This window comes from Eupeodes corollae, chromosome 2, assembly GCF_945859685.1.
Source record: "Eupeodes corollae chromosome 2, idEupCoro1.1, whole genome shotgun sequence".
Taxonomy (NCBI): domain Eukaryota; kingdom Metazoa; phylum Arthropoda; class Insecta; order Diptera; family Syrphidae; genus Eupeodes; species Eupeodes corollae.
Genome location: NC_079148.1, coordinates 89,848,620 through 89,872,692, shown reverse-complemented (window position 1 = coordinate 89,872,692; position 24,073 = coordinate 89,848,620). Strand labels below are relative to the sequence as shown.

The 24,073-nt window shown below is 33.7% G+C and overlaps 1 protein-coding gene across 3 annotated transcripts in view; it reads right to left on the bottom strand.

Annotated features, from left to right (window-relative positions):
* The window catches only part of LOC129943983 (protein PALS1), a 72,399-nt gene that overhangs the window by 31,938 nt on the left and 16,388 nt on the right, over window positions 1-24,073 (bottom strand). Inside the window, exons 2-5 of one of the 3 annotated variants that reach the window (XM_056053090.1) lie at window positions 20,946-21,076; window positions 18,939-19,410; window positions 13,678-14,423; window positions 8,990-9,162 (exon numbers count right to left, since the gene is read on the bottom strand). In XM_056053090.1, coding sequence (XP_055909065.1) covers window positions 8,990-9,162; window positions 13,678-14,423; window positions 18,939-19,410; window positions 20,946-20,966 — 1,412 coding nt within the window. In that variant the 5' untranslated portion in view covers window positions 20,967-21,076. Of the gene's footprint in view, window positions 1-1,825; window positions 2,952-8,989; window positions 9,163-13,677; window positions 14,424-18,938; window positions 19,411-20,945; window positions 21,077-24,073 lie in introns of those variants that run through there. The other 2 variants (XM_056053091.1, XM_056053092.1) reach the window with 2 other exon arrangements.

Here is a 24,073-nt window from a genome sequence, read left to right as displayed (position 1 = left end):
ATTCATGTACCCAAAAAGTTTATATTTTATAGAGTTGATGATTTTTTGTTTCTAAAAATTAATCAGGTAAAAAATCAAAGAAATTTGTTTTCAACAAAACTATCTATTTGGCGACAGTTGTATTACCAGAAGTGGTCCTGTTAGCGGATCTTTTTGCATTAAGTAGTGCGACTTAAGGCATCTCGATTGTATTACATGGGAATTTTTAAATCTTTGATTTATGTCGACAAACCAGGAATTCTTGAAGCATTGGAAGCCAATATGAAAGGCACCATCATTACAACCAATACAGCCAGATATTTTTAGGTTTTTATTTTTTGTAAAAAAAACTGTCGATTTGATCTTTTCCAAGATTTTATTGAATGTTAAAAAATAATTAACTTTGAGCCAACATATTTCATTAAAAAGAGGTTGGGATGCGACCCACACTTATAACTTTAAATCCCGTATGTCGATTTGTCTTGCTTAAACGTTTGTAGGGTTGGGTTAAAAAAGTTGTTAGTTGAATAATTCTGAACAATTTTAAAATTACAAACAATATTTTTCATATAAAGAAATAGTTTAGTTTGAAAATCTAGTAAATAGATTTTCAGTTGAAAACAAATTTTTACCAATTTAGGTAGCATTTCTTAATTTTTTACAAATTGAATGATTGAAATTAATTTGAGAGATATCAAGAACCGAACATCAATTTTTTCCAAATTTGCGTACTATTTCTTGTAGATTTTGTTTTTTTATGAAAAAACGGACTATTGAAAAAAACTGTTGAATATCGAAAACAATTTTTTCTGTGAAAAAACTGTTAATTCTACTTTAATCAAAATTTTTCCGAATGTTGAAAACAATATTTCTTATAAGATAAAATTAGTTGGAAGCCATAATTTCAAAGTTTTGAAAAGATATTTGAGTCGAAATTCAATTTTTACCAATTTTGAGTAATGTTTTTTTAGGTTTTCATTTTTTGTAAAAAACTGTATACTGGTTTTTTCTCAAAATTTAAACAGATTTTAAAAACGTTATTTTTCGTGGCAGAAAATTATTTTTGAGATAAAAATATTTTGTATTCGTTAAATTTTCGATTTGACAAGTTTTTTTGATTTATAAAAAACCGTTAATTGGATTTTTTTCAAAAAATATACTTGTTCGGTATCACGTTACAATATGTTATATACAGCATAATTCAAGTCTCTAGCGGTGTTGGTTCATGAGATATTTAGGGTTAACCAAAATATTCACCTTTTTTTAAAACTGCTATGGTAAAAAAACCACCCACGCAATTTTCTTGAGAGCCTTTATTTGCATTTTTCTGCCTTATTATCTGTATAACAAAATGTAATTGAAGTCGATATCTCTTCTGGTTCTTGAGCTATGACCGACGAAAAAACGTCTTGAACGTACGAACGTACAGACATCTTTCTAAAAATCTTTTATTTCAACTCAAGGACATTGAAACGTCGAGAAATGTCAAAATTTTCAATTTGTCAAATTGGACCCATTACAATAACTTCCTATGGGAAGTTAATAAAAAGAGAAGATATTTTCAGACCCAAAATATTTTTGAATTCAAACTTAAGCCATCGATATGGACCTTTAACAACTTAACTTAAGAACCTAAAGGGAACATTTTTTTGTCACTAGGAAGAAGATTTGGTATTTTGTTAATGCATAACTTTAATTAATGGAGATCATTTTTTGTTTAGTAATAGGAACCAAAATTTGAACATTTGTGGAAAAGGACATGAATGACACTTACAAACTCGTACAAAAATTCAAATAATATTACACTCTTATATTAAAATAATACTTGTCAAAAAAATGTCCTTACCAATGCTTTAGGATCCTCATGTTTTTTTTCAAACTGGCTATCTGGCTCTTAGATAATTATTCTTCTTTTTAATTGATCTCACTTAATCCATTTATCTTTGATGTTTTTAAAGACGGTTTCAAACGGTTTATCACACTTCTCTGAATTAATTTTTATAAAAAACGAATTGAATCTCTTACTTGAATTCCACAACTACGAATGCGACTAAAGTAAGATATTCGGAACAATAACAATAATTAGAAAGTAGGTAGGTTAGGTACGTATCACATCTCTCGCGGTCTCGAGACACTAGACAGTGCACGATAATTTCACTTTTAATGCAAAAACTAAACGAATGGTATTCGATTTAAAGTAATTTCGAATGGCATGCCATACTTAGTAGTTGGTATATTGTGTGCAGGTGATTTGTATTTCTGATTAAATTTTATAATTTTGCTTCACTTGCTGCTGGATTTGCTTGGTTTTATTTTGTTTCACTAAGCAGGTAGCTAAGGTACCTGAGATATTAATCTATCTTTATTTATAGACATAATATAAATGAAAAATTAATTATAATTGATTTTATGTACAGTAGTTTCACTTGCACTCACGACTTTTGATGATGCATCGTCGGGTCGGACTTTGGGATTTTATTTTGCTTTTGCCTGAGTATAATTAAAGGCACGTAAAACAACAGTTAGCTATTTATTTCTCAATTAAACATTCAATTTCTGATTAACTTCTTCTTCTAACCACACAAATAAAAATTGAAAAATCCGTTTCTTTCAAATCTCTTATTCCAAAACAAAGGACAAGAGGGGAAGTTATTTTATGTTACCTCAAAATGGTTAAGGGGAATTTCAATTTTAACACTTGAACTGTCACAGGTGCACGGCTCGAAAAGTATTTCAATATGTGATAGATAATTATGATTTAATTTCAGAACGCTATATAAAATTTCCTTTGTTAGGAGTTCCTCCTGAAGCGTATTAACCAGTCACTTGAATAAAATTCATACAAAAATAATGAAGAACAGTAGCTCAGGTAAGGAAGGGAGGGAACTTATGTTTATCTATTCTATTAGCACATGGGGGAGCCCAATGTTTAGTGTCGTCATTTGTTGTGTTGACGTCGCGGACCCGGACTGACTGTTGGTTCCAGTGCCAAGGCATTATTTTTAACAGTTGAATGTATAGTTAAGCTTTGTTTAAAGAGGAAGTGAAGAAGACACAAATATAAGTCAAGTTGATAGTCTGCCAGGTGTAAGAGAGTCAACTAGTTAAAGCATTGCATGACCAATTCCAAGCATATACTCGTACGTCGTCGTACCTACCTATATGAGGAATAAAGCATACAAAACATAAACAATACAAAAACAAAAAAGTAAGAACAGGCGAAGGCGGTGTTCGGGCGGTGCGGTGGCGCGGCGGCGATACGGATGGTTTCGCACATATACATACCAACAACATGAAACAATGATCAAGGCCGTACCACGAACTTCAAGGCGGGAGGTGTTTGATTTAAATTTGACTTCATATTTAAAAATCAGAGACAATATCAAATCATGCTTGTAACATCGTTTTGTTTAAAAAGTAATTTTAAGAATAACTGTAAATGAGTAAATTATTCTGAAACTAATGTATAACTTAATTACAATTTCTTAGACCAAGACAATTTTAAGGACCAGAACTTTGACTTGTTTTTGTGCCATTGTTTTTATGCATGAAATAAAAATAAATGTGATAAGCACTCTTTCATATCAAGAGACTCGCTAAAATACCAATTAGCGGCCGGGCTACCCGGAACTCTTTTCAATTCGAAATATCAGCATAAGCCCTATGGAAGAGAACTTTCAAACACAACGCTGCGTTCTTGCATTTGCTTGCAACTCAGCTTACAAAATTGGCTCTTAGATAGTGCAGTGGAGTAATAGTTAAAGTTCGATTGCATTTGTGTTTTTTAGTATTCAAAATGACTTCAAGTTCTTTTAAGGACCCAATACTGAAGTGCATAGAAGAAGCAGACAATTTTTGGACAAAACCAACAAATTTTACGATATTAAAAAGTAAAATAGTAAAGAGTTTTAGAAAATTATGATCAAAAGAGCATAAATGACTTTGGTATACAGAAAGAAAAACGTTATTAACTTTCCATAGCTATTGCAAAATATTGACATTTCTTGACGTTTTAAAGTTTCTTCAGTCTAAATAAAAGATTTTTAGAGATATGTCTGTGGTCATCTTTTTTCGTCGTCCATATCTCAAGAACCAGTGGAGATATTGAATACAAATAAATATTGTTATTCAGTTTAAAAGCAGAAAGATGCAGAAAGGACTCTAAGAAAATTATGGTTAAACCAAATGATCTTCCGAACCAATAATGTTAGCGACTTAAATTAAATTTTATATTATATATTGCGAAATGATATAATTGACGGTTTTTATATAAAAATATATAGGGCCTTGTGACTTACAACCTTCAATCATTCCTGTGTGCGAATAATATTGTCATTAATGGAGGGGACCTACAGTTTATATGCCGAATCCAAACAGCTAATTTAAGAAAGCACTTTTTCATGACAAGAGTTACTCTTGGAGAATTTGTCAATTCCTGCAAGAGGCAGTACCCGTGAAAAGACTTTAAATGGCATAGGCAGGGATCGAACCCAAGACCTCTGGCGTGACAATCCAACCCACTAATATTCATGCCACTGGTTTCAGAAAAAAACTGAAACAAAATAATTGTTACCTCTAATATTTTACGAAAGAAATTAAGTTTTAATCTCCAAGTCAAATTAAAAAAAAATCGAATTAACATTTAAAACAAAAAATTAAAGCCTACAAAAATATCACTAAAAGTTAGTAAAAATTAATTTTAGACTTTAATATCCTTAGTAGATGTTTGCTAAGTATAGGCTATTTATAAATAAATTTAAACCTAAGTTTAGAGCTAAACCTGAGGTTTAACTATAAACATAGGAAATGCTGTGTTTAAGTAGTTTTTGTTGCAGCCAAATGATTTTGATTTTTGTTTGTGAATTAAAAAGCTGAAAAGGTAAATCACATCAAAGAAATAGTAAATAAACTCGCTGGTGTAGCTCTTCTTTTTTGGGTAATTTTCGCTACAAAGTTCTTTGTCTGACTGTTATCCTGCTATTTGGGCTTTACATTTTTTTTGTGTTCATCTAAAATATTATTAAACGTGTTAGTTGTTTTTTTTTTGATTTTCTATTAAGTAGTTTTGTTTTACTTACTGTTTTCAACATCCCATTCGAGGAATGACAATAGATACAAAATAATGATTTTGAAAATATAACAGTATTTTTTTGCTTTCTCTTGTCATTTGAAGTATAATTATAGTAGAATACAACCTTAAACTGGGGTTTTACTAAACACATCAGAACAAATTACTATGAATAAGAGCTGTGTTTATTTAATCAACAAGCCTTAAACTATAATACAAGAAATCACGACTTTAGTAATTCTCTTTGAATATGCGCCATTTACGTCAAACTTATTTCATAGTTTTTGAAAGTCAGTTAAATTTGTATACAAATCCAGCTGTCTGTTTTTTCACACAAATTAAAATCTGTTAAAAAATTGATGTTCGAATCTCGATATCTCGTGAATATTGACTTGAAAACAATTTAAAAAAATAACAATTCAACTGACAGCCAATAAAAAACTGATAAGAAAATTTGACTCACGTATTAGGAGAACAAAGAAAGTTGTTGACTTCAAATTATTTATCTCCCAAAAAAGATATTGACGGAATGGTAAGTTATCAGTGTGGATCGCATCTCAGACTCTTTTTTTTATATCCGTTTTAGTAGTAAAATTGTACTAAGCAATTGGCAATCCTGCCGACATTTGTGACAAAACTATCTCAAATTACAATGCTCAATACCGCATCTATACGAAAGCCTTTAAATGGACATAGCTTATTTAAGTCCATAATATATAAAGTAAAAGACAAATATTTTGAAAATTAAAATTCTACAGAGTATTGTAGATATAAATGTATGTACTGTTGATATAAATGTATTGAACTTTAAAACGGTACTGCTTACAATGTTAAATTAAATTTTTATATGAACACTTAATTTCAACTTTTGTTGTAATGGTTTTGTACACCAATTTTGTAAAGAGAATTTTCGTAACAAAAATGATAACTAAGGGAGGGTTGTGATTCCCGAATTTCGGACACACCTTCCTCTAGATACAGTCTTTGAAATTCCTAGTGGAGATCGCTCTTACAGATTGTTTTGTTATAGGCATGGCATTGTTGTTTGTAGTATTTTGAACCGATAATAGTGTATGAGTGTGTATCTGGTTGTTGTGTTTTTATAGGTATAGTATCTATACTTCGTGTAGCTGCACCTGAGGCAATTCATGGATGAGAGTACGTGCGCAGCACAAAGATAGAAATGCAACAGGTAAGAAAATGGTATAGGGGAACAATATTCCAAACAGGTAGATCTTTTTGTTTTATACGAACAAACATCAATGTGTGTATGTGTATGTGTATTAATGCATTTGTTTGTTTGTGCACATGGGTAATAGTATTGTTGCCAGAGCGATAGAGTACAGAGGAGGTGGATGTGGATATGGGATAGATATTGATGTAGAAAAGAGAGATTTAAAGGAAAAAATAAAATACAAAATATGCTATGAATGCCTTAGCATTGCACTTGACGGATTTACTGATATTTGGTATCATAACGTTGTGAAAATAAAATATAATATGTTCGGAGTCTTGAGGCGCTGATTTGGAACGACCAACGACGAGCTTTTCAAGATGTCTATTATTCTGGATTAGATATAAACGTCATAATTATATGACAGATAAGATCACATTTAGTTTATACATAGTTTATAATATACATACAAATAGTTAGAGAGATGCATCTACAATTGCGCACGCATTAATATGAATATCTTCACGTCATAATCTGGTAAGAGTACTGGTTAAAACCTCGGTACTAGAAAAAAGTAGGGTCAATTAAAAACTAATATCCTCACAGGTCACTCTCCGATCGCATTCTACTCATGAAGAAGGATTTTCAGTAGAAACTGGGGACCGAATTTTTGGTCAGTACTCACTTATCGCAATATAGTATTGTGGAATGCGTTAGAAAAAGCTATACAAAAATTGAAACTCTCGCAAATGTCCACAGAATGGTGTACAGGCATAACGGCAGCGATGAGCACCCTCCCGACTCCAGAACTTAAAGCAATCTCCAATCTTTTAATTCTGGGCCCCTAGAAACCTCTAAGAACAGTACTTACGGCTCAGCCAAACCAATTTCTGGAAAACTAGCCAGCCTTTACAGATTCTACAGAAATACAAAGGAACCAATGTAAGCACAGATTACAAGACGCCCACCCTGTTTCATTATACTGACTAAATATCAAGCTGAGGAATTTGTTTTTCTGATATTCGTATATAAGTGCTTCTTTACGCGGTTGACTTGGTTATGCTAGCGGATAACCCATCTTCTCTCCAGCTACAAAACCTACTGCAATATCTGGGATCTTAAAATAAATTCAGAGAAATAAAAGATGATGGTATTTGAGGCACGGAGTTGTAGAAGGTTGAGAAAAGAAAGGTGGTTCCTTAACAACCAACCTCTTGAAATAGTACAGGAATTCAAATATCTAGGAGTGTTGTTGTCTGCTAACGGTAGATTCATTAAACATGTTCAGCGTAAGAGTAAAGAAGCTAAAGTAGCTCTCAACATAATGTGGCCAACTTTATTAAAAACTAAAACATAGACTTAGGACCTAAATACCGAGTTTTCCAAGAAACCATTAACACTTGATTGTTTTACGGTATTCAAGTTTTTGGTCACACTTATTTTAAAGAATTTGTTTTGATACAACGTCTTTTTTCAAAAGATTATTTCGGTTACCTGATTCGACTCCAACCTATGTAATTCATTTTGAGTCTGGAATTGCGCCGATTTATATTAAAAATTTGAAATTGCATGCAGGTTTTCTAACAAGAGTAATGAGTAAATCAAATTCGAATCTTCAAAATTTTATCATGAAGGTTTTTTTTTCGACCAAAAGCATCGCCATTTAAGGAATGGACTCAACTTGCCCGGTTGCATAATGTTTCTCTTGAACTGACTAAGTTTAACATAGATATTTGGCAAGATATCCTTTGAATGTTATCGCAACAGTTGATGAAAATATATATCTTCAACATCAAAAAAGGGCTTTATCATCGTCAACAGAAGAAATTTACAGAAATCTAAGCCACTTCTTAGATACTAATGCGAAAAATTATTTCAATAATAGACTTTCTGCCAAGCTATAGGCACAATTTTCAGAGCAAGGGTTGAAATGTTGAACTTGAATTATATTATAATGAATGGATCCGTTGGGTAGACAAATCTCTTCATGTTCTGTGACCATGCTTCAAATTATAGAAGAAGCTTTTCAACCTTTTATTTTTTTTAATTCTGTTTTCCTTAAAATACCTACCAAATATTATTTTCTTATTATTTTCTTGCAGACGGCAATCTTGCCATGTTTATATATAATTTTGATTTTCAAATTGTGTGTTTTTTAATTACATAAAGGAATAGAAAAAATAAAAAAGGCAAGCTGAGGAATGACAGCAACATACGCTGCAAAACACGTCGCAATAAATGCGCTTTCACAGGCTGTTATCACCATATTCATTGATAGCCCATAATCATTAAAATCGTTTTCTGCTTTAACAATCAAATCTAAGCTTATAAATTAGTATCACCAACCGTTCTAAGCTCACAGAATAGGAGGAAATTGTGGCTTAGTAGCTACGACATATGCAAAGAGTCTAGCGACAGGGAAAAGCACGAAGGTACTATTTATAATCACTTCCTATGCCACTAGCTAGGCAGCTTCATGCAACACAAGATATACATTCTTAATAAGTATACCTTTTCAATAATCATTAAGAATTTAAAGACCTTTCAGAAAGCAGTCTCTTAGGCCTTATAAAAGCTGTTAATAGCGCTGAAACATCCCAATCAATATGTTTTATCCAATTGTTTTTTTACAACATAACATAAACACCCAATCATTTTTTTAACGAATATTCAAACTTCAAAACGCCTTGTATTTGCAACTTAAAACATATCAAATTTACTTTTAGAAATAAGTATTTTTAAGGTGTTTCAAAATATTATCAATTTACCTCAAGTCCTGTCGTAGTGATTGATCTCCCAATAAAATTTCGGTACGTCCTTTTGATATGCTCGTTTGACTACTATGTAAATGTTCATATAATGCAGCTGCGGTTGCTCGTAAACTTTCATCTGCTCCAATTTCACCATCGACTACATCACCTTCATCAAATGCTATTAATAACTACACAAATAGAACAATAGGTTAGCTTTAAATTATACAAAAACTATAAGTATGATAAGTAATAAATATTCGATATTAGTCTAAAACAAAACAAAAGACATTGATCCTCACAGTTTAACTGTATGTTATCGGAAACGCAAAAGATGTATTATTTAAACGCTGACCAAAAAGAGTTTTCCATTGGTAAATTTGGGCTTTACCAAAAATAAAATCAAATTGGTTTATTCGAGGCGATAGGAACAAAAGTAAAGATTTCTTTTTTATTTGTTAGAAACAACAGATGTTTCAAAAGTATAGGCCTGGAATTTGACATCTGTCGAACTTAGTTGTTAAACCAATTTTTTTTCAGTTGAAGGTCAGACATTTACGAAAATGGACCGCTTAACAATCGCACAACGCATACAAATTGTTAAAACCTACTATAAAAATGGTCATTCTGCCACAGCCAAAAATCGTGCTTTAAGAGGAGATTATTGTGTACATAATCGTCCAACTACAAGGGGTTATTAATACCCTTAACATGTTTAAAGTTTAAACACAGTGCGAGCTTTAGAAAAATAGGGAAGAATTAAAGAAGGGATCCGGATGCACATTGGTCTTAAAGTTTTAAATATCAAAATGATAGGGAAAAACAGAGCTGGGTAAAGCTTTTCACAATCTCGATGTGCGGTTAAAAAAGCATCTCTATCCTTGACAGTACGTCCAAAATTGACCTCAAGGTTGACCTGATTGATCTTTTAAAATATGACTGTCTTACGGCACATTATGGCGTATTTTGCGTTTGGATCTACACCTGCATCCATATAAAGTCCAGCGCACACAACAACTGAAGCCTGCTGACCATTTACAACGTTGTAGATACGTCGAATGGGTGCTTGAACAACAGGCAGTGGACGACGATTTTTCGAACACATTTATCACATTTCTCATTCGGTGGGTATGTTAATAAACAAAATTGTCCTATTTGGGGTTCTGAGAATCCTCAAGTAATTAAAGAGAGGCCATTACATCCACAAAAAGTTACTGTTTGGTGCGTCCTTTGGTCCGCAGGTGTGATTGGACCTTACTTCCTCGAAAACGACGATGAAACGACTGACACCGCCAATTAGGAACGTTATGGCTGAAATACAAACACGCTTCAGCTTCGGCTTTTCCTGACGTTTACGAGTTTAGCCATATGAATTCAATGCATGCTGTCACAATGAAGCTTTGACCTCACGTTTGCAATCGTAAGAAAAAGAACGTAATGTTACTCCAAACGGAAGCTATAATTCAAATTTGCTGAACATTTGATTTGTCTGACAGCTCAACAGCTATACAAATATTCAACAAACTGCATTTCTGCATTTGGAGAAATAACCATTGTTAATTACAAAAAGTTGGAAGTTAAGTTTTTGAAATATTGAAAACGTTTTATTTTTGTAGAACAGAAAAAGAGATTCGAAGAATACCTTATAGATTGAAGAACTCCGTATTGACTTCCCGGACCCACCAACGTTTCTCAGTTTGAGCTTCTTCTTGCTACATGAGCTGAACATACCCACGATAGGCTCTGTAAGCTACTTGAGCGATAAATTCAATTTTTTCAATTTAAAAATTCATACCTTTTACTGCACTGAAAATCAAAACAAACTTTTGGGAACAAATAACAGCTGCTTAAGACAGAAGTCATTTTAGAAATGGCATATTAGAAATGTGATTCAGAGCAACTTCGAAGCAGGTCCATCGTAACGCAGACGAAGCCGAAGCTGAAGCGTGGTTGTGTTTTTGTTTCAGCCACTATGGTCATATGACAACCGACTTTTCTTTTGTCTGCTAAAGAATAGGACTTTGAGAATATGTGGTTTCAACAAGACGGTGCCGCATGCCACACAACTCAAGCAAATATGGCTTTCTTGCAAGAGACATTTCCTGGCAACGTAATTTTACTTTGAAAATTACCTCAAAAGAATCAATGCTTGTAAAAATTTGCGTGGTGGTAATAAATGATTTAGTGATTTCACACATGATCTCAACGTTCAAACTTTATTATAAAAAGAAATATCATGAACAAAATATTGTATTTTTTTATTTACTTTTGAATTGATCATATTAACACCCCACGGATCATTATTGAACAGTGCGATGAATATCATTCACCACTTCACATGCTGTTCATCGACTTTGAGAAGGCCTTTGATAGCGTTAACAGAGAGTATATCTGGTTAGCTTTGCGGAGGAGAGGCATCCCAGAAAAACTAATTGCTATTATTAAAGCAGCATATGATGGATTCAAGTGTCACGTTCTGCACGAAGGTAGGTTGTCAGATGATTTTGAAATCCAAAGCGGAGTCAGACAGGGCTGTATTCTGTCACCAATATTGTTTTTGTTGGTGATAAGCGATGTATTGCGCTCAGCTCTGTCAGGTAGCGGAGGGATCCAATGGACTTTGACATCCTATTTAAAGCACTTGGATTACGCGGACGATGTTTGCTTAATCTCTCATAGGATCATGGATCTCCATCAAATGATAACAAGTGTGGAGAGAGAAGCAGAAGTTGTGGGGCTGAAAATTAATTCCGGCAAAACAAAAATGATCAGCCTCGGAACCCGACCATCCTCTCAAATCAATATTTCCTCGCAACCGGGGGAAAACGTGGAGAGCTTTCAATACCTTGGAAGTATCGTTTCCATCGCAGGCGGAACCGAACAAGAGGTCATCAGCCGCATCGGCAAAGCAAAAACTGCGTTCGGTATGCTGTAAAAAATTTGGAGGAATAACTCTATCAGCTTCAGAAAAGGCTACTGTGCTTCTTTATGGGTGCAGCACTTGGAAGGTTACTTCAGCCATAACAAGAAAGCTGCAAACCTTCGTAAATAGATGTCTTCGTAACATCCTAAGGATTTTCTGGCCAAACCATATTTCAAATGAGGTAACTTATAGAAGGCCAGGTCAGAAACCTATATAATCTATAATTCGAAGACGTAAGTGGCAATGGATTGAACATACGCTTCGAAAGGGTAACGACTGCATTGGAGGTCAAGCAATGCAGTGGAATGCGCTAACACAAGAAGAAAGAAGAGCTGGACGACCGAGAAAGCACATGGCGCAGGATAGTCGAAGTGGAATCAGCGTCACTAGGCAAGAGCTGTAGTTGTTGGGACCTGAAACACATCTCCGGAAACCGTACACGATGGCGCGTAGGCGTAATAGGGGCCCCATGCTCCCTAAGGGGTTCCCAAAGGACTTAACAGGTCTGAGGACCTAATTAACTAAGTGAGTTATTTACGTTTATTTTTAAAACCGCAAAATAAATAACCCTTTTTTTCCAGTATTTTAAGATTTAAAAATGTACCATTAAAAAAAGTTTGGTTTCAAAAATGTAAATAAAAACAACCCTAATTTTTCAAAAATTTTATTTGAAAATCGTTAAAGAGTTTTTTTTATTTTTGGTGAGTATGAAGTTATTTAGAACTTATTAAAATACTTTCTTAATTTGAATTTCGTAAAAAAATTGTGACCCATTTTCAAGATATCGAATATAGAAAAAAATGTAATGTTTTCTGAAAAATCAAAAACAATGACATTTCTTATCATCAAATTTTATTGAGACAGTTTAAGGGCTATGTTAAGAAAATATTATTGAAATCGGTTAAATAGTTCCTGAGAAAAAAAATGACCGTTCTGTGGAGAGGTTCTCTTCTGGAACAATACAAACATATTTATTGAAACAAGCCAACTTTATAGAAAATCAAAAAAAAAATCTATCGCTCTGTTTTTGAGAAAATTCGAATTTTCGATTTTTGACCAAACAAATTGTATGTTATTTTTAGGGACCCATTTTTTCGACTTCTTTATGTCGTAATGTTATGTTCGATTAAAATCTCGAGTTCGAAAATTTTTGCGAGAGCAAAAGTTGCCAGATATATAATTCCTATATGTCGCAAGAAAAAACAGAAACAACTATCAATTCCATGTTGGCTTTTGTAATAGAAGCAGACCCCAAGTAACTATCTTAAACGTCATAATCAAAAAATGACAGATGCAAAACGTCAACTATCCGACAACGCACGTTAGGCGGCAACCGAAAACGAGGCCCTTCTCCTTTTAACCTTAACGTGCATAGCGCTCTTTTTTGTATTAAATATTGTTGAAGATAATTATAATAAAATAATTGAAATCAAACTATAAATATAGCGTTTGATTTAAAGCTTTCAATCTGAACTTTAATAGTTTTGCATTTTTAAACACCAATTTCAATATAATCAATACGATTCTTCATATCGAGACTTCATATCGAGACTTTAATTTATTAACCGAAGATGGAATTTGCTGAAAGTTAAGATTATTCTTTTACATGGTGTATGGTTTTTCATTTATAAAGTGTTCTTGATTTATAAAGTTGTTAAAGCACTTACTTAAAATGGCTTAAGTTAATTTAGATAAGTGACATTTATAAATGTCAAAAAATATTCTTAATAAAATTATACAACATAAAAAATTTAAACATTTGAAACTAAAAAAAGAAACTTACTTCACGTCTGGGTGGATTACAACTTGGCATTAATGAATCCCGATCACTTCGACCATAATCAAGTGGCAATGTTGAACCGGAACTAGTTGTTAATGCACTAACTTCTAACAGCGATGGAGTTGTTGTATTATTGGTGCTATCGCTAGCTCCAAAATTACTTGTTATATTGCTATTGTTGTTTTTACATATTATACTATTATTCATAAAAGCACTACTGTTTGTATTGTTATTGTTATAGTTGTTAATGTTATTATTATTAGTTATTAAATTATTACTACATGTATTATTTATTTGAATGTTGTTCGATCTCACATAATTTTGTTGCTGTTGCTGTTGCAATTGTGGATGCGGATGTTGTTGAACTTGGTTGTGAATTGGAGTGTCAACAGTGAGTGATGTTGATACCGTTGATGTATCTAATGCATCCACCAGAACTGCGTGCGTTTTTAAATTGGTAAAATTATTGCAAGCAACTATGTTGTGAGGGTGTTTTTGTATTGTACCGTCAGCGCCACTGCCGCTACCGCCACCGCTGCTGGTGTAATTGTTGATTAAATTATTACCGCCACTTAGTCCTGAACTATTTCCAATTATAATTTGGTTATTATGCTGATAATTGCTAACACCATATGGATTAGTTGAGCCCACAGCTGAAGATGATGAGGATGATGTTGTTGAGGTGCTGATTGTTGTAGTTATTGCTGATAACTGTGTTGGCAACTGAGTAACAGTCACTTTACTTTCTTCTAAGAAGAAGATTGTTTAGTTTATTTATTTATTTAAATTCGTTAAATACTAACGGGAGCAATACTTATAATCTAATTAAATTACTCTAAGCTATTAAAGAACAAAGTTTTAAATTAAATGAATTTTAGATTATCATTTTTAGACTTTGCACAAAGGTAAACAAAATTGCAAATTCTTTCTGTGACTGGTGAGTGTTGGAAGTTTCATTAAAGCGAAATTTTAAGAGTAAGGATAAAGTATGTGTTCATGTGACAATGGAAGAAAACGACGGCAAAAACTCATAACTCTTTTTGGAATTACTTCAAGTCTTGTTATATAAACAGAGTAGTAAGGTGACCACGAAGAAGAATATGAAGAAAATGTCTTCCAAATGAAACAAAGAGAAGTTTAAGAACGTAAGGTTAGATTAAAGTGAATGGCCATGATGCAATCGGACACACTTAGGCCAGTTAGTGATACCACATGAATCTTGAGGTTTCCTCCCTCTTAGGCTCAATGGAACCAGTTTGAGTGCCTTTTGAAACGTGGGAGGCTGATTGTGCTGATATGATTTGATCGTTAAAGAAGAATTCTCTTAGGTCATTTTTGCGTTTATGAGATAGAGCAGGGCGAAGAATTGTTTCTTCTTCTTCCTCGTCCATACAGCTTCTGCATAAGTCATTTGAGAATACGCCTAGTCGCGTGGCGTGCTTTCCTATTAGACGCAATGTCCGGTTATGACACCTATTATCGAGCTTATGTGCGATCTGCTTAGAGATAGCAAGCACCTTGAACGTTTTAAATCCAGTGTTGGTCAGATGTTTTTTGTGACCTGACACGTGGTGATGTTGTTCCACCTGTTGTTTGCCTTCTTCATAGCGTCTTGCATTTGCAATAGTTTACAAGTAGCGATTGGTATTCTAGTATGTGCCAAACGTGGTAGAATGGGCTGCACTGTACCGTTCCTGGCGAGTTCATCTGTCTTACAGTTACCTGGAATGTCTCTATGGATCAGCAAAGAGCAAAGGTGAATATTAAACTGCTGTGCCATCTCCATTAGAGATGATCGACAGTTATGGACTGTTATAGAGTTTGTAGATACAGAGTCCAGAGATTTTATAGCGGCCTGGCTATCAGAGAAAATACGGATATCAGATGTTGATATCACGTTTTCTTTAAGCCAGGACAAGACTTCCTTTATCGCCAAAAGTTCCGCCTGGAACACGCTACAATGGTTGGAAAGGCGGAATGAGAGACTTTATTTCAGTGGTTCAGAGTACACACCTCCACCAACCCCTTCTATTGTTTTTGACCCATCTGTGCAAAAATGGATGGACTCATCCTCCAAGAATGTCCTATCCTCCCAAAAAGATCTGGGAGGTACAGAAATCTGGAAGTTTCTGTCGAACTACAGTTGGGGGATACCTAAGACTTATGGAGTGGCCAATTAGTCCACTGCGACGAAGCTTTGAGGCGAATAGCAGAACTGACAGCTATTTGTTTGCTAAAAATGTCAAGAGGTGTAAGGCAGAGTAAGGGGCCCAGTGCCACAGATAGGGTCGTGCGAAGCGATCCGCTTATACATAGGCAAGCTGAACATTGGACTTTATTTAACTTATCCCTGTTTTTACCTTTCTCTAAAGCAGTCCATTAAAATCGCTCTGATTACCGATGTGTATAGCCAATTCGTGATTCTGGGTTGTAAACCCCATTTATTACCAATAGCTTTTTTGCAAGAAAAGAGAGCTACAGTAGCTTTTTTGACTCTTTCCTGTACGTAGTGTTTCCAATTTAGTTTTTTTATCTAAGAAAAGACCCAGGTATTTAGCCTCGTCTGAGAATTTAAATTGGATTCCTTTTGATAGAGGGAGGGTTGACAAATGGAATTTTGTGTCTCTTAAATAAGTCTAAATCGGTTTTATGTGAGTTAACACCCAGTCCACACCGATCAGCCCAAAGAATTAGTCTGTCTAAGGCATTTTGTAAGAGTTATTTTAAGGTGCTAAGATGCTTCTTAAACTCCTATAGCAATGTCGTCCGCATAGGCTATCACTCTGAAACCCTCCGTATCCAGACTAGTTAGGATTTCATTCACCGGCGGAGAAGGGATAAAATACCACTTCGCGGTGTCCCTCTACTAACAAATCGTCTGCCAGAAGAGTTGCCCAGTTTTGAATTGATTATTCCACTAGTCAGCATTAAATGAATTAACTCCGGAAGCGAACTCTCGACATTTAGAGATGTTAGTGCAGATGTGATAGCAGATGTGTCCACATTGTTAAAGGCACCTTCGATGTCAAGTAAAGCAACCATAGTGAATTCTTTATGATGGAGGGAATATTCGACTACTAAAGTGTGTAACGCTGTTTACCGATTTATCTTTACAGTAGCTCGGCTAATATAAGTCCACCTGGTCCACCAGATTTGAATGGTTTGAAGCTGTTGAGAGCCCATAGTGTCCCTTGTGATCAGACCTTCTGGATATGTCGTATTGGGACTTGAACGTATATAATTGTTGGATGTTTCGGAAGGAGAACTACCAGGAATGTGAGTGTCCAGTAGTAAGTTCAGCGATTCAGTACTTGAATTTGTCCAGGAGCCATCTGCATTTTTCAAGCTAAGGAAGTTTAAAAACATAAGGGTCACGGAAATTGCAACCTAATCTCTTTATGAGTCCTAGGATCCTATTAGCTTTCTTAACTATGTAGTTAAAGTACTCTTTAAAAGTTAACTTGGGATCAAAAATACCACCTAAATCAGAAATTAATGTGATCAACATAAATATTAACGGACGAATATTTTTTGATCGAAACGAAGTCATTTATATATAAAATAAATAAAATTGGACCTAAATGGCTTCCCTGAGGGAACAATCGAAATACAACACTATTAATTCTCTTTTTTAAAATACAATGACTTCCAATTTGATTTTGGTTGTTTACCTTAAATTTTAATGAATTGGGATACAACTTCTCAAAGGCTTTACTAAAAATCAGTATACATTTTGTTTTAATAGGTGACGCAACAGTCCGTTTAGAACTTAGGCTTAGTGACTTACATATCTGAACTAGTACTTTTGTACGGTACATTTGTTAGGCATGGGAGACATATAGTTTTAAGCCGAATCCGAACGGCTAATTTTGCTAAAGCACTTTTCATGTCAAGAATTACTCTTGGAAGATTTGCTTTTGATAGCACGGACAGGGATCGAACCCTAGACTCCTGGTATGACAGTCCAACGCACTAAGCATCAGGCCACGGGTACTACAAAATCAGTAAATATACAATCAAGTTCTCCACGTTTTTTAAGAACATCTAAGTTACATTAAATTGAAGTACAATGAAAGAAATTTTACATGCAATGGACTTGAACAGTTTCAGTACCACAGATAATTTAGGTTTGGGTCTGTAGTTCATTACTTCAATTTTAGGACCTTTCTTGTGGACAGGTGTAATGAATCACTTTTCCAGATATTAGGAAAAAGCAAACTATTTAATGAGCAACACATTTTTTTTAAAAATGAAGGATAGTACACCACCAGGGCCTGGACTTAAATACTCCTCAAATTTCATTATTATTACGCACCAGTATCTTCGGTTATTTCAAGATTAATTGAATTCAAATAAGGAAAATTAACTTCAGAAGAAGAGTAGTACAAACTGTTGTTATAGTTTGTATCTTTGAAAGCCTTTTTGAAGAAGTTTGAAGGCATGTTTGCGATAACCTTGTGCTCATGACTAGTTGACGATAAATTTGATACAGAGTTAGGGTAGCCACTAGTTTTCTTTTTTACAATTGACAAATTTCCAGAAACTATCTAGATTAAATTTAATGTCACATTCTATTTTAGAATACTCTGTAAACAGTCATTTTAGAAATGAAAAAGTTTTATAATCTTCATCAGCTCTTGTCCTATTATATTTAACCCAGGTTTTGTTTCATTTATTTTGTATGTTTTTGAGATGTGAATCAAACCATGGTGGTACATTGGAGTTACTACGAGCCCTTTTAAAGGAAGTTCATTAATTTAGATTGGTAAATATTTAAATATATATATATAATATAATAATATAATATTTAGTACCCGTGGCATGATGGTTAGTGCGTTGGACTGTCATGCAAGGGTCTTGGGTTCAATCCCTGCCTGTGCCACCTTAATTTAAAAAATAATTTTCGCGGAGACTGCCTCTTGCGAGGAATTGACAAATCCTTCAAGAGTAATTCTTGTCATGAAAAAGTGCTTTCTCAAATTAGCCGTTCGGATTCGGCCTTAAATTGTAGGCCCCTTCCATTCCTGACAACAGTACTCGCACACAGGAATGGTTGAGAGTTGTAAGTCACTAGGCCCTGGTTCACAACGGACTCTATGAATGAACTCTATTTACATACAAATCGGACTAAGTCAGACTTTTCTGTTTACTGCAGACATTATGCATTAGGAGTGCGTTCACAAATGCATCAGAAAAGAAATGATTATTCCTTGAAGAAGGCATCTAAAAATAAGTTAGTAAGATAAATTTTTTGATATATTTACCTGTTGGTGCTGCTGGTTGTTTAACGTTGTTATGGTATATTGTTGGTGCAAAGGTTTGTATCGATCTTACATTGCTGTGATGACTTGCATTCGAGGATGTTATTGTGCAATTTTTATGAATTTGTGCGTAACTATTGCTTATGCTGTTTGTAATTGGATAGTGATTTGGTATAAGGGTAACTGCTGTTGTTGATGGCAACCCTGTTGAAGTAACTGTTCCTTTTTCCGCTATTGATGTTGTTGTATTGGCGTTCTTGTCCGAAGGTGTTGTTGAATTAGCAATTGGTGGCGTAAAAACTAGTGACGAAGGTGTTGGAGCTATAGATGCCGCAGTAGCTGTTGTTATCGTCGATATTCCCGCTGTTGTGTGATTACTGGTAAACGACGTCACATAAATTGGAGATGCTTCTTTGAGAAAACTTAAATCTTGATTTGTTGTTTGGCCACCTTTGACGCTGTTTTGTTGATTTAACTGCAAACAAAATCAATAATTGCTAAATTTAAAGTTATGTTTTTTTTAAATATTAAATCGTCTTCTTTATTTTTTTAATTAGAAGATAGAAAGCTGAACAAAACTTTTTTATGTTAAGGATGCGATTTACAAAAAAGATCATCACAATTTGCCGTTTAGATATTGTGATTGAAAACCATTAGACATTAAGAAGGAAATCTTGAAGTTATGGCGGGTATACAGCCGCGTAGGATGTATGTGTACACGTTGTTAGCCTATCCCGGCATTCTTGTTATAGGTTCAAATAGACCATAATTTATATGGCTATGAGGAAAACGAATGAAGAAATGGTGAGCATATGGTACCTGCTAAAAACTGTTGAAGAAGGGGAAGGAGGGTTTGCAGGTTAATAAGTTTTAGACGAGCATAAGGTCATAAGAATAGATTATCACTCCAAGGAATACCGTGCAGTTCAAATCGAAGAAATATGCGCTATACAGATTCATTTCTTTGAGAATAAAAGTTTTGATGGGGAGATCAGACTTGACTAGCATATTCAAGAAGAGGTCTAAGAAACTTGGTGTATAGGTACTTAGTGACATAGGGGCCGAGCATTCTTTAGACCAACGTTTGATGAAGCCATAGAATGAGTTGGCATTTTTAATAATATAATCAAAATGGGCTCGAAAATTTAACTAAGTGTCGCAAATACCTCCTAGGTCGTGAAAAGAACAGACAGAAAGAATAGTAACATCGTGCAGACTGTAAGTTCGGTATCGAAGATGTGACCGCTTGCGGGTGAATATTATGAATTGGCATTTAGCTACATTGAGTTCTAAGAAATTTTTGTCACACCAGGTCTGAGATAAGTCAAGATCATTTTGGTGTTAGACATAATCAGGTGGAGTAAAAATAACCTTTATCATAGTTAAGACAATTAACAAGGGACCAAGGTGGCACCCTTGAGGTACTTCTGAGTTTGTATAAATGGGATCAGAGATTGAAAATAACTCTATATCGGCGGTTCTGCATGTACGTTCTAAGCCGTGAAAAAATAAAAAATGATTTTGCTGACGATACCGAATCACTATCGCAATCAAGTAAAAAAGTAAGAGAAAAATGGGGATGCTATTAGTCAAGGGTAGATGGTAAATAAGTAGATACTTTTTGAAACAAAATTAAAACCTCTTATTGGAAATCCCTAAAATTGTTAAACTAATTTGCGGCGTGGACTAAAGGAATATCAAGCCATTAAATAGCGAATATATAGCTAAAAATGGGTAAAATAGGAATGATATAAAATGCAAATGTGACGTTTAAAGGACGGACAATTAAGTCACTCTCAAAAAAAAATTGCATTGATAGATTTGATACAAATCCATGATAAAATTAAACATGATTCAGAATGAAATTAAAATTCTTCAATACTTTTAATTTTTTAACTATAACAGTTGACAAAATATTTTAACAACATATTTTTTTGTTAAAGAAAAACAATATAAAAAAAAATAAAACACTAATTTCAAAGAACTTAAAAGTCTGTAATTTGTGTTTACCTTAATTGATAGTTGTGACATATCAACTGGTGTGACCCGTTTGAGCGCCGATAGACGTTGCAAACGTTCGCGAGCCTGCTGTTCAACAGCAATGACGAAAGCATCTTGAACAGCATTACCTAGTTCACCAGCTGTAATCAGAAGCATAAGGAAATATTAAACTTTTATGTAAAAACGTGCATTTCAAATCATTTAATGATATATGTACATATATAACAGCAAACAATGAATATTAATTCCATATCTTTTAGTTTATACATTTTATTTTTTAAATAGTTTTCAAACTTAAAAATAGTATGTACATATGTATATGTTTTTGAAGTCAATAATTTGGTTGCAAAAATGGCGTAAAGGTTGTTTTGAATGTGAAATTCCTGTCCCCATGAAATTCATTTTGTGATTAAGGGAGAGGCCTTCACCTCTTTAATCTACATGCTCATTAAGTTGTATTGAGAAGCCACATTTTAGTACTACTTGTTGGTGACATCAGTGAACTGTTACGTAAATTCTTGATTTTTGTTTTATTTTTTGTATGGTGTTAAAATTTGAAATAATAAAAATACAATATGTATTTAAAAAATAATAAAAATAACATTAAACTGTTGTTGTTCAATAATCCCGATTCTGTGATTGAGTAATCGGGCAAAGGTTTTTAGTAACTGGCCATTTCTATTTTCCAAGTGCCAATTGTTTATTTAAGGTGACACTGGCACTGAACCCAAGACCTCCGCTATGGCAGTTACACTACGTCTACTAATTTTAAAATATGTAACTTTAAAGAATTGACATATCCCTAAAAATTAAATTGTTTGATGATTTATTTTGCAAAGTACAAATCTTTGTCTTCTAAATATAGTTTAAATTGTTATATAGTATATTACTTAGTTTCTAGAAACTCTCATAAGTTACGAGTCTATATGAAGCTTTGAACAAACCTACCATTGTTTTGAAAAATACGTTTTTCAGCTAATTGTTTAGGTCGATTTCGAATCTGAACGTTGAAGAAGATAGTTCAACTACTCAAATTTTAAAAATATCCCTTTTCAACATAATTTGTTGGTTTTTAATATAGTTCCAAAAACTGATACGATAGAATTCGTTAGTACGTTCGTACGTCCATATTTTCCAACGTTCGTAACGTCTTTTTCGTAGTCCATAGCTCAAGAACTAGTAGATATCTAATAATGCAGAAAGGGCTCTCAAGAAATGTTGGTTAACCTTAAATATCTCACGAACCAATGGCGCTAGAGACTTGAGTACAATTTTCTATTATATATTGTAACGTGATGTAACGTGATACCAAACCAGTACATTTTTGGAAAAAATCATATTAACTTTTTTTTATAAATCAAAAAAACTGGAAAAAATGTGTCACCACGAAAATTTAATGAATAAAAATGATTTCATCTCCAAACCAATTTTGTGCGACAAAAAAAACGTTTTTAAAATCTGGTAATATTTTGAGAAAAATCGAATAGAAATTTTGTTTGAAAAAAAAATAAAAACCGAAATAAATAATGACTAAAAGTTGGAAAAAATGATTTTCGGCTCAAATATCTTTTCAAAACTTCGAGATATTTTCTTTAAACTACTTTAATCTTTACAAAAGTATTGTTGTCAATATTCGGTAAAATTTTTAGGAAAATCGAATAAACAGTTTTTTTTTTAGAAAAAATAAAAAACTTAAAAGAAAATTTAACAAAAGTTGGTAAAAATTGATTTTCGGCACAAATATCTTTTCAAAAATTTGGGATTATGGCTTCAAACTAATTTAATTTTATAAGAAATATTGTTTTCAAAATCCGGAAAAAGTTGAGAGAGATCGAATTGACATTTTGTTTTATAAAAATAAAAACCTACAAAAAAAATACTAAAGCTTGGTAAAAATTTATTTTCGACTCAAATATTTTTCAAAAATTAAAAATATTGTGTTCAAACTTTTTTATTTTTTTTTTATTTCACAGAAAATATTGTTTTCGATATTCAGTAGTTTTTTTTTATTAAATTTCAACATTCCAAATAAAATCCACAGAAAATAGTACTCAAATTTGGTAAAAACTGATGTTGGGTTCTTGATGTCTCTCAAATTAATTTCCTTCATCCAATTTGTAAAAGTTTAAGAAATGCTACTTTAATTGGTAAAATTGGTATGTCAGTATCTCCATTAGAGATGATAGACAGTTATGGACTGTTATAGAGTTTGTAGAGACAGAGTCCAGAGATTTGATAGCGGCCTGGCTGTCAGAGAAAATACGGATATCAGATGTTGATGTCACGTTTTCTTTGAGCCAAGACAAGGCTTCCTTAATCGCCAAAAGTTCCGCCTGGAACACGCTACATTGATTGTGAAGGCAGAATGAGAGACTTAATTTCAGTCGTTCAGAGTACACACCTCCACCAACCCCTTCTTTGGTTTTTGAGCCATCTGTGTAAAAATGGATTGACTCATCCTCCAAGAATGTCCTATCCTCCCAAAAAGATCTGGTAGGTACAGAAATCTGGAAGTTTCTGTCGAATTGGAGTTGGGGGATGGTGTAGTCTGTATGCTTTGGAATAGATTTTAAGTACCTTAGAATTACGGCGTGGCCAATGTTGTTGTTAGTCCACTGCGACGAAGCATTGAGGCGAATAGCAGAGCTTGCTTGTCAAGAGGTGTAAGGTAGAGCAAGACGGGGTCGTGCGAAGCGATCCGCTTATACATAGGCAGACTGAACGTTGGACTTTATTTAACTTATCCCTGTTTATACCTTTTTCTAAAGCAGTCCACCATACTGCCACACCGTACGTTAAAATCGGTCTGATTACCGATGTGTATAGCCAATGCGTTATTCTGGGCTGTAAACCCCATTTATTACCAATAGCTTTTTTACAAGAAAAGAGAGCTAAAGTAGCTTTTTTGACTCTTTCCTGTACGTTGCGTTTCCAATTTAGTTTTTTGTCTAAGACAAGACCTAGGTATTTAGCCTCGTCTGAGAATTTTAATTGGATTCCTTTAATAAAAGGAGGGTTGACAAATGGAATTTTGTATCTCCTCGAAAATAAGACCAGATCGGTTTTGTGTGGGTTAACACCCAGTCCACACCGATCAGCCTAAAGTATTAGTCTGTCTAAGGTATTTTGTAAGAGTT